Raw genomic sequence first — 12,306 nt, forward strand, 5'->3', positions numbered from 1 at the left:
ATGTTGAGATAAGGATCAATAAATATGGTGGGACAACTAGCTATATATTAATGGAAACTAGCTTTATCTTGATCACCTGCCATTCTCTATACTCTTCTGTGTATTTGAAATACGTCATAATAAATATAAAATAAAATAAAATATAAAAAATAAAACATACTAGATTAAAAATAAAACATACTTCATAACACAAACTTTATTTGACTAAGTATATACATTAAAATCTCTTACTCTGTTGGTAAATCACAAGTCATCATAATTTCATTTTCAAGGACCCCAAGGGACTATAAACATATTACTTAAAAAAGAATTGTTTTGCTTTGTTTGTTACTGAAGTATGAGATCACAGGGCAAGTATGCATGATAACTTTTCAATTTTTACCTTACATACTTTGAAAATACAATTTTATTTCTATAAAATTGAGGTTTCAATTTTACGTGAACTTCTTAAGTAAGATGAGTCTTACCTCATAGATTCTGGCAATTCCACAAAGTAGAGTTACTTCTCCTGGAAATTTTTCTAAACCTTGTTTGAAAAGACTTAAAGCAGTCACAGGTTGATCCAGTGAGATGTATACCTAAAATCAACATTTCAATAAAATTACTGGTTCCTAAAATGATAGTATTTGCTATAAAGAATTTATAAATTATTGCTTAGTAAAAGGTTATTTATAAATTATTGCTTAGTAAAATATTGTAAACATTTTTCAGAAATGTGTATAATTTCTAATAATTATGCTATAGTTTTATTTCCACATGTTTTATATGAAACATACATTCATTCATCCCTTCATCAAATGCTTATTGTGGGCTTACTTGTGTCACCAAGAAGAAACAGTAACTAGACAAGAATCAAGAGAAAAATCATCTTTTTAAGACAATATACTAAAACTAGCACAGTAAATTTATACTGTGTAACTTTCATTTTATTCCTCTGTAACATACTAATTTTTAATTTTATACCACATTTAGCCAACAGGGGCGCTTGCTTTTATATCTTGTCTTCTTTTGAACCTCCTTTACCACACTTTTTTATTTAAAAATAATCTAAAGATACAATCAGATGTCATAACTACCATGTCATCAAGAACAACTTTTAAAGCAGTGGTGGAGGAGACAGGTAGTAACTTCATCCCAAAATGAAAATTCAAGGTGGCCTTTCACTTGTACTAAGATTGTGGGTAGCACTATGGGGCAATGATAAGTTCTAGAATCAGAAAGACCTAGGTTGGAATACTGGCTTTTAACATCCAAGTGACCCTGAAAAAAATTTATCCTCTATAAATCTCCTTTTCCTTAAGACTACAAATGAAATGGTAAAACCTACCTAGCAGGGTCACCGTGAAGGTTAAATTAAACTGCATTTGGAATGAACCTGATATACCTTACACTAAATGGGTCCTTGATGCAGGAGACATGTTGTTTTGTTGGCATGGCAGTGCTTAGCAATGCATGAAAAGAATCTCTGCATCTGCCTTGGTGAGAGACAAGTGTGTCGCAGACAAGAGGTTCTCTCTGGGGCCTGTCACCCTTGGGGATGCAAAGTTAGCCTGAGACATTTTCCTAATGTGCAATTCTTCAAATGGGTGTTCTTATTTTCATGGCAATCAGTTTCTCCTGAGATGGTTCCTCTCCATATGTTCTCATTTTTCCCTTGCTACAAAGAAAAGTAAGTTGGAACATATTAACTTGCCAAATATTCCTGAAGAAACTGGCAACTCTCCCCATGCAGAATTTAAACATTTATTCTAAGAAGAGGGATTTCACTCAAATTAAGAATCCTTACTTACTTTTGCCAAGTAGAGAAATGTATCTATCATTTCCTGCTGTTTCAGGGCTGATTTGAATTGTTTTTCTGCTTCACGATACATTCCTAACCTAAGATGAGCCATTTGAAAAATTAGACATTCAACTTAAAAATAAATACTGCAGTATTAATTAGTAGGAATATGAATAGAAACAAATTACATCTATAAAAGCAAGCATGTACCAAAGAAGGTGCTATCTCACACACACACACACACACACACACACACACACATATTAACACGTATGTTTATACAGTTTAGCAAAAGTTGCCTATTTCCCATATCCACTGTCTATATAATGCTCAAATGCTGTACAGGGAGTCTGTTGGAAGCCCAGTCACAGCAGGACTAAGAGCTGTCAGTCAGTCAGGTAAGACCAGTTCACACCCAAAGAGCTCTGAGCAGCTGGACATAGGACAAGGGACCTGAATAAATGCTTAGTCTCCATTTTCATCTGAAGAACTGAAGGATGACATTCCTTTGAAAACATCTTCTGCTCTGAGACAAAAGCCTATTTTTAAAAGCAATATTTAAACAATTTTGATGTAAGTAGTAATTGCTACTCGAGTAATGGAGTTATACCATTTTACAATTTAGAAATATTTTCCTTTCCTTTTTTTGTTCTAGATACTGATTGTTCTGGTCTATGAATTTGAGACTTGTTCCTAGATTAACTATAACTGTCCTAATGTCAGCAACCATCTCCTTTGCTGGGGGAACATGCTGTCAGTACTAAATCAATCACAAGAGCACACTGCAGCCTGTCAGGCTTACTCATACCTACTCATCCCTTGCCATCTAAGAGCTATTTAGGTACTTTATGATCATGCCTTTATTTTGTGACCTAAAGTCAGAAAAATACACATTATGTTTATTTTGCTACCTTCATAAAGACCTGAAAGAATAACTTTGACCTTTTCTGACCTAAGTCTCAAGCACTGGTGTGGATATGCCCAAACAGCTGTTGGAACACTAGGCATGAAAGGGGTTAAACTTGACACAAACACAAAAACTGGCTTAAGTTAGATGATAAGTGATATGGCAGAAGCCTCTACCTCTTCAAAAAGCCATATAACTTTCACAAGGAATATAACTTTCACAAGGAGTACTCATAAAATTTTATCAAAGAATGCTAAAATGTTCTGGAAAACAGCAAACTTGTATACATTACTTCCACTGAGCATGCAAGTCTTAAGCACAGGCTGAAGTTTAGTCACTGAAGCCCATGAACACCTAATTATCCATGACAGTCTGTATAATTTTACCTACTAAGTTGTCTCTTCAATGATTTAAGAGATTATAATAAAGACACCTCTAAGAAAACAAAAATAGAATAGTTTTTTTTTTTAGAAAACCAATGGAGATGGAAGTATAAGAAATTTTAAAGGATAAGAAAAAACCAATCAGAGCTACTGCGCTAACTGGAAACCAAAGGAAGAAAGACCGGTCATATGCTTTGTATTACTGAATTGTCAAGTTATAATTTCCAGTACTATCAGAAATGGAATTTACCACAAAGGTTCTTGTGCAAGGAAATGGGGTAGGCCACATGTGAAGAAAGTCTAGGAGTAATGAGAATAGCAGCCAAATTCATAACATGTCAACAGAGTCAGAGTCCAGAGAGAAAGGCCAGCAACTGCCAACTTTTTCTTTCCAATTTAATTCAATAAACTTTATGCTTCATTTCATGATGCACATTTCATGATGGTAAGGAGATGCAAAAGTGAAAATAAAAACCATATCCTGAAGGCACTAATAAAGATGGAGACAAAACATGTTCACAAATAAATTTAATTGCATTATGGCTAAAGGAGGAGGAAAAATTGCCTTGAGAGCACAGAAAGAGAAGAAGCAAATCAAGATAGTTTCAAGGAGGAAGGGACAGCCAAGATTTTGACAGCTAGATAGGATGGTGTGGGAATAGGAGCCATTTTATTTTATTTTATTTTTTTAAGATTTGTCTATTTATTTACATAAGCACTGGGTACAGTCAGAAGCGCGGGAGGGTGAGAGAATTCACCAGAGTCAGAGCGGGGAACAGAACAGGCAGACTGAAGAAACACACTGCTGAGGGGAGCAGTGGGTGAGACAGGAGAGGTGTGTCGCGCCATGTGGGACCCTTGCCTGTGGCTGGGGATCGACCCAGCGCTGCAGAGGCTGCGGGCAGCTTCGCAGTCCAGAGCTCAACTGCTGCGCCACCAGGGGAGGCCCGGAGCCATTTTAGATAGAAGCAATCTATGAGCATAAGCACGAAGAAAACAATGTTCAGAGCATGTGAGGGCAATGCTGAGCTGTTAGGTCTAACTGAAAAAGAGGTCATAGTAAGGGATGAGAGAAGTAAGAGATATAGGCAAACCTGTAGATGGGACAAGACCATGAATGCCACACTTAAAACTGAACTTCATTCTTAAGGTAATGGAGATTAACTAAAGAATCCAACAAAAGGTTGTTTGTTTGCAACAGGAACTCTAACAGTAGTGTGCAGGAAGCATTGACAGGCAAGAATACGGCAGCAAAAACACAGCAGCAAAAACACCAGATAAGAAACTAATGGAACAATTCTAACAAATGACACGAGAAGCCAAAGTTAAGGTACTGGAGTAGGAATGGATAGTAACAGAAAAACGGTAAGAGCTATTGCAGAGGAAGAACTGAGCCCTAATGATCTGGAACAAAGAGGCAGAGTCAATCTGGGGCTACATCTCTGGCGATTTATCCTTGACCTCTCCAGTTGAAACTAGAGCACTATCTCTGTGTCCCCAGTGTATCCTTCACTTGCTCTGCCATAACAGGAGTCATGCTTAGAAGTGTTTTCTGTCCTCTTACCTATATTTGACTGTAAATATTTGAAGAAAGGAACCTTCTGAGGCTCAATTTTTCTCACCAGAGAAAGGGCTAAAATAGCAACTACCTCCAAGGTGCTGTGAGATCCAAGTGAGATAATGCAATGCATGGACAGGGTATGTTTTAACTACAACATTCTTTATGGAATAAGGCATCCTTGGAAATAAAAAAAAAAAAAAAAAAGACTTGAGAGCCAAGAGGAGCTGACTGGAAATCAACAAACCCTATTCTAGGCCCAGGTCTGTTACTAATTCCTGATGCAAATTACAGCCACTATCTGGCCTCAGCTCCTTCATCTGAAAAGGTCTATTGGACCCAATCATCTCAGTGTTTCTCCTTCTACCTCAAAAATTTCACTATTCTCAAGGTGTTCTTAAGGCTACCAAGTGATTATTAAATAAATGCTTTCTCAAGCCAAAGACACAATTCATTTTTCTTGAGAAAAACTATCATACACAGACAAAAGTTAACAGATTTGAGATTCTAAAATATGCTGCCACTTCTAAACCTTCAAGTAATCAAAATTTTACCTGTAGTAACATTTTCCAATCTGCACTTTCCACCACCAGTCCTTGTACTGAGAATGCTCTGTAGAAAGGGCAGCCAAATCCAAAGCCTTTGAAAACAATTCATTTTCGATTAGGATTTTCTTTTCTAACAATAAACAGAAACCATAAATAATGAAATAAGCCATGTAATTAGCATCGATCAAAACATGCACTAGAAATCAGAAGCTCAGGGTTGCTCGTGTTTCCAGATGGCCCCACCAATTTTCCCTAAATAATCAGTTCCAGACCAGAGGGCTGACAGCAGATGAGAAGTAAACACTGATCAAGGGAAGCAAATGTACAATATATTTTAATACAATTTTAATCATCAAATAAAAATTTCCTATTTAAAAAATCCATTAAGTTTTCACCTTCTCCCCACCAAAATGCCTCCGAACAGAGGTGGGCAAGCCTTTGGTGGGTTATCCAGGTTCATTGCAGGCCACACTTTAAAGACAGATGTAGGGAAATAGAAAAAGATAAGCAAGCAGACAGACAAAGGTTTAACAGGATCACAAAGAGTGACAGGAGCCAAGGTCGCTGAGTAGCGGCCCTTCTTGGTCACCATTGTTGCATTATTCAGACATCACCTTACATTTAAAAAAATCTAAGGGTCAGGCTTTCCTCAGCTGCAAGTTGAAAAAGATCTTCATTGCTTTCATATTTTCCATCAGTGATTGATCCCTTTCTAATGTCTTCTAGTTTGTTCCTCCCAGTGGTCATTCAGGATCAGACAAGAGATGACTAAATAGGAACTAGGGTTTTGCACAGAGGAAGTGGGAAACATCTGGACAAAGAGCAAAGTGTAAGTCAATCTTACACAAATTGAAGCTCATGTAAAGATTTGGTGAATTAAAATTTAGTTATTAGAAGAGACTTCTGATTCTTTATAATATTTATTCTTTCTCTCAAGGTTTAAAAGCGTTTATTCTTTCTTCAGTATCAGTATGACCATGATATCCAAAGCTCAGTTACAATAAGTATTATGTTTTCAGTTATCTCAGACTGCATGCCATTATTGTCCATTTCTTAATATTAATGCTTTTCTGAAATGAATCCCAGAAGAGTTCTTTGCATCTTTACTGTAAAATTCATAACTTCTCTCGTGTTGCTCATCTTCTCTTGCTCCAGGGGAGATTTCTAAATATGCATACTACTTACAAAGGAATGGTGTCACCATGCTGGGGTTCTAATGGACTTGAAAAATCAACACATCTACTTGCAAACTATGGAAATTAAAAACAAGCCACATACTATTTTCATATGCTTATTTTTCATTTTTTCCCCAAGCCAAAAATAAAAATGGATGCAAAAAATAAGGAAAAGAGTATAATTTCAATTATTATTATCTCTGGAAACACCTGAAAATGTATTTTCAGTCAATTCAATTCAGTACATGGTAAATATCTGAATATGTTAATTTCTAACTTTATTTTTATAAAGACCTTTTCCAGCAAATAGATCATATTCATTCCATATAACTGACCTTATATTTTTTGGAAAAATATGCCTTTTTTTACATATACTAATTTCTGAAAGTTGGACTTAGTACTTTTTAGTACAGCACAATCTTGCTGATTTTGCTATTAGATATGGTATTGAAAACAAGTCTTCTATGTAGGAACCATATTTGTGCTAAGCCCATTAAACAAATATGAATTTTGATATAGAATAAAAATGGTAAAGAAATTACATTTTATGAACATTCTCACGTGAGAACTGAGGCTGCATTAGACAAAACCATTGGTAACAATTTCAAATGAACCTTAAGTTCCCTGAGGACGGGAATCCCTCTTACCCATTTGTATGGCATGTTACTACACTCCAAAGATGCACTCAAGAATTATTTATTGGTTGAAATAATTCTTTTCATTGTTTCTGATTTACATTGAAAATAAGAACCAAACAAAACTATCACAGTAGTAAGATTCCTTAGTAAACACTATTAACATTTTTAAATGGTGATAAAAGTTCTTCAAAGTCTTTCCCACTTTTTTAAAATAAAAGACCATCTACTTAAATTTAAGGATCTTTGAATAATTTAATTAACCCAGTATCTAAATATTAATAAACGTCTAGAATTTCATAAATAAAAGATATAAGTTTATAAAAGTTCATAAGTAGAGGGGAGCTTGACATTTAGACAATATAATGTTTATAAATATGACCAACTGGGTGTCCCAGTGAATTTCATGTGTATTAGTACTCCAACCAGTAATATTTAAAACAAATAAGTCATCCTTTCACTATTGGTACAGTTGCAACAAATTCAGGATGATGAAATTAAAGAGCATATGGAAATAAAGATTCCAGAATCACCAACCCACATGCCACTCTCATTTTGTCAATACTGCCAATGTCACCCCAAAAATGGGAGGGTGGAAGAGGAGTTATTAAGAACACAAATGCAGAAGTTCAGTTTTCCATAGAGCAAATTTACTTTTTCCTAACATTTAAATACTTCTTTATAATACCCTCTATGTTTATCTACAGTATTTATCTTTAGACAAATATAGAATCACCAGCCCATATGCCACTTTAGTTTTATCAATATTGACCCCCAGAAATGGGAAAAGTGTTAACTCAAAGGCAGAACTATAGTTTTTCATGGAAAAGCAATTCTTTCTTAACATTTAAATACCACTCACAGTATTCTCTACACTTCTCTACAGTATTCTCCATCTTCGTGTGAAAGTTACTTACAAAGAAATTTGGAGGAAGCCCAAAATAACTAGTATAAATGTACCTCTGATCTCCTAAACATGCTAAAAATGACTTGCTTTTCTCTTTTTTCAGCTAAAGCTAAAAAATATACAAAAGGCATAAAAATGCATGCTTGTGTTCATAATATAAATCCTCTTTCCGTTCAGAAAATAACATCTGTGGTAAATTCTAAATGACATTTTAATGGAATAATATGATCTATCAGAGAACTATAATGTGGCAAGCCCAAAACAGAGCAAGAAAACAGGCACATCTGTCTACTCAGTAGTCCCAGCACCCACCACAGTGCCAATATGTCAGCACTCAGTAGTTATTTTAAAAAAATAACCCAATTGGAGTCTCCCTGGTAGTGTAGGGGTTAAGTCTCAGCACTATCACCTGGACAGCCTGAGTTCTAACCCAGCCAGGGAGCTAATCCACATATGGCACAGCAGACCTTTCCTGCCTCTCCCGCTGCTCCCCTTATTTGTGTATTTCAGTAGGTCTGCCTGTTCTGCTCCCCACTCTGTCTCTGGTGAATCCTCTCATCCCCCTGTACCTCTGGCCTATAACCCAGTTATTCTAATAAAAACAAATATTTGTTAAAAACTCTCCTTTCTCCATTGAATAGCTTCTGTACCCTTATAAAAAATAAATAAAATAAAAAATAACCCAATCAATAAATTAATGAATGAGAAGAAAACCATGAACTAACAGTTAGCACATTTCACTAAATAAAAACAAATTGCTTAATTTTGTGTTCTATACAAAAATGTCTATGTATTAGTAACAAACACGAAAATAGCAAGAGATAGAATTATAAGCATTTTAATACATTTTTGATCCTGATTTATAACTAAATTAATAAATGAAAAGTTGTTAAAACATTATTAAAATTTTGGGGGAAAAACAGCAAAGTTAGAATTAATCTCCATTAGTGCTAGGAGGTGTAGCTATTTTATTTTCTGTTGCAATCCATGCTAGTGGCACAACGAGCACATTCAACAAATATTTGTAGAATTAATACATTGAACCTCATATTATTTTCATTGTTAAGTAGTATCTTTTAACATGTCATAAGTATATTTTTTTAAGTTAGAATTCTACTTACATACTGAATAATATTGTTGACTCAACATTCTATTTATGTTTCTACCTTATTTTTTTTTTTATAAATTTTATTGTTATATTCCCCATACAATTGCAGCCCCCCATTCTGACCCCAATCCCTCCCCTCCCGCCCCCGCCCCCCTAAAAGTGTCTCTGGTTCATAGTTTTTTGTTGATTTTGATTTTCACTTTCTTATAGTTATTCATTTTCCTGGTCCCTTATTTAAGTTTTCTAGATTCCTGCTATGAGTGAGACCATCCGGTATTTTTCTTTTACTTTTTGGCTTATTTCGCTGAGCATGATCCCTTCCAGCGCCATCCATGTTGCTGCAAATTGCATGTGTTTATCTTTTTTGAATGCTGAGTAATATTCCATGGTATATATGTACCACATCTTCTTGATCCAGTCATCTATTTTTGGGCATTTGGGTTGTTTCCAAAGCTTAGCTATTGTAAACAGTGCTGCTATAAACATAGGGGTGCAGGTGTTCTTTGGAATTGATGTTTCTGTGTCCTTTGGGTAAATACCTAGGAGTGGAATTGCTGGGTCATATGGAAGCTCTATGTTTAGTAGGTCCAGAAATCTCCACACAGCTTTCCACAGTGGTTGGACCAGTTTGCACTCCCACCAACAGTGCAGAAGAGTTCCTTTTTCTCCACACCCTCGCCAACATTTGTTGTTGCTAGTTTTTTTAATATGTGCCATTCTCACTGGTGTAAGATGGTATCTCATGGTAGTTTTGATTTGCATTTCCCTGATGACAAGTGATGTTGAACATTTTTTCATATGCCTGTTGGCCATTTGCATTTCCACTTCAGAGAAGTTTCTTTTAAGCTCTTCTGCCCATTTTTTGACTGGATTATTTTCTTTGTTGTTGTTGAGACTCATCAGCTCTTTGCAGATTTTTGTGATCAGTCCTTTATCATTAGTGTTGGGTGCAAAAATGTTCTCCCAGTTGGTGGGGTTTCTCTTTGTTTTTGTTATTGTCTCTTTTGCTGTGCAAAAGCTCTTTAATTTGATATAGTCCCAGCTGTTTATCTTTGCCTTCACTATCACTGCTTTGGGTGATGTGTCTGTAAAGATGTCTTTGATGTGCAAATCACGTAGTGTTTCGCCTATATTTCCTTCTATATATTTTATGGTTTCAGGTCTTATGTCTAGTTCTTTAATCCATTTTGAGTTGATTTTTGTGTATGGTGTGAGGTGGTGGTCAAGCTTCATTCTTTTGCATGTAGCGACCCAGTTTTCCCAGCACCATTTATTGAACAAACTTTCTTTGCTCCAATGCATAGTCTTTGCTCCTTTGTCAAAGATTAGTTGACCATAAACCTGTGGGTTTATTTCTGGATTTTCTATTCGATTCCATTGGTCTGTATGTCTGTTCTTGTTCCAATACCATGCGGTTTTGATGATTATGGCTTTGTAGTATAGTTTGAAGTCTGGGAGTCTGATGCCTCCATTCCCTTCTTTTTTTTTCAGGAGAGCTTTGGCTATTCGGGGTTTTTTGTGATTCCATATGAATTTCATCAATAATTGTTCTATTTCTTTGAAGAATGACATTGAAATTTTGATTGGAATAGCATTGAATCTGTATATTGCTTTTGGAAGGATGGCCATTTTAATAATGTTTATTCTTCCAATCCATGAGCAGGGGATGTCTCTCCATTTCTTTGTGTCTTCTTCTATTTCTTTTAACAGTGTTTTATAGTTTTCTTTGTATAGGTCCTTTACCTCTTTTGTTAGATTTATTCCCAAATATTTGATTTTTTTTGTTTCAATAACAAAAGGGATGGTCTTTTTGATTTCTTCTTCTTCAGATTTATTGTTTGTGTATAGGAAGGCTACTGACTTTTGCGTGTTGATTTTGTATCCTGCCACTTTACTGAACTGATTGATGAGTTGAATTAGCTTTTCTGTGGAGTTTTTGGGGTTCTCTATGTATAATATCATATCGTCTGCAAATAGTGATAGTTTGACTTCTTCTTTTCCTATTTGGATTCCTTGGATGTCTTTCTCTTGTCTTATTGCTCTGGCTAGGACTTCCAGTATTATATTGAAAAGCAGCGGTGAGAGTGGACATCCTTGTCTTGTTCCAGATCTTAATGGAATTGCTTTCAGCTTTTCACCATTGAGAATGATACTGGCTGTTGGCTTGTCATAGATGGCCTTTATGATGTTGAGGTATGTTCCTTGTATCCCAAGAATTTCAAGGGCTTTTATCATGAATGGGTGTTGCACTTTGTCAAAAGCTTTCTCAGCATCTATTGATATTATCATATGGTTTTTATATTTCTTTTTGTTGATGTGTTGGATAACGTTGATTGATTTTCGGATGTTAAACCATCCTTGTGCCCCTGGAATGAATCCAACTTGGTCGTGGTGAATTATCTTATGGATACATTGTTGGATTCTGATAGCTAAAATTTTATTGAGGATTTTTGCATCAGTGTTCATTAGGGAGATTGGCCTGTAGTTTTCCTTTTTTGTGTTGTCCTTGTTCGGTTTTGGTATTAGTGTAATGTTGGCTTCATAAAACGTGTTTGGTATTGTCCCTTCCTTCTCAATTTTTTGGAATAGTTTGTGAAGGATAGGCACTAATTCGTCTCTGAATGTTTGGTAGAATTCATTTGTAAATCCATCAGGTCCTGGGCTTTTGTTTTTGGGGAGGTTTTTGATTACCATTTCAATTTCGCTAATTGTAATTGGTCTGTTTAGGTGTTCTATTTCTTCTTTATCTAGCTTTGGGTGATTGTAGAGTTGTAGGAATTTGTCCATCTCCTCTAGATTGTTAAACTTGTTTCCATATAACTGTTCATAGTAGTTACTGATTATTCTTTTGATTTCTGCTGTGTCCGTTGTGATTTCTCCTCTTTCATTGATGATCCTGTTTATTTGTGCTTTCTCCCTTTTTTCCTTTGTGAGCCTGGCTAGGGGTTTGTCTATTTTATTGATTTTTTCAAAGAACCAGCTCTTGGTTTCATTGATCTTTTGGATTGTTTTTTTAGTTTCAATTTCATTTATTTCTGCTTTGGTTTTTATTATTTCTTTTCTTCTACTTGTTTTGGGGTTTTTTTGTTGTTCTTTTTCTAGATCTTTGAGCTTCGAGATTAGGTTGTTTCTTTGCGTTCTTTCTTGTTTCTTGATGTGAGCTTCTATTGCTATATATTTTCCTCTTATTACTGCTTTTGCTGCATCCCATACATTTAGGATATTGGTGTCCTCCTTGTCGTTCAATTCAAAAAATTTTTTAATTTCTTCTTTGATCTCCTCATTAGTCCAATGGTCTTCCAGTA

General features: G+C 35.4%; 1 protein-coding gene across 1 annotated transcript in view; it reads right to left on the reverse strand.

Moving 5' to 3' along the window:
• The window catches only part of TTC8 (tetratricopeptide repeat domain 8), a gene marked incomplete at its 3' end in the record, with an annotated part of 59,871 nt that overhangs the window by 14,425 nt on the left and 33,140 nt on the right, over nt 1-12,306 (reverse strand). Inside the window, exons 8-10 of the mRNA XM_084240302.1 lie at nt 5,183-5,268; nt 1,791-1,878; nt 468-578 (exon numbers count right to left, since the gene is read on the reverse strand). Coding sequence (XP_084096428.1) covers nt 468-578; nt 1,791-1,878; nt 5,183-5,268 — 285 coding nt within the window. The remainder of the gene's footprint in view (nt 1-467; nt 579-1,790; nt 1,879-5,182; nt 5,269-12,306) is intronic.

This window comes from Talpa europaea (genome assembly GCF_964194135.1).
Source record: "Talpa europaea genome assembly, chromosome: 8".
Taxonomy (NCBI): domain Eukaryota; kingdom Metazoa; phylum Chordata; class Mammalia; order Eulipotyphla; family Talpidae; genus Talpa; species Talpa europaea.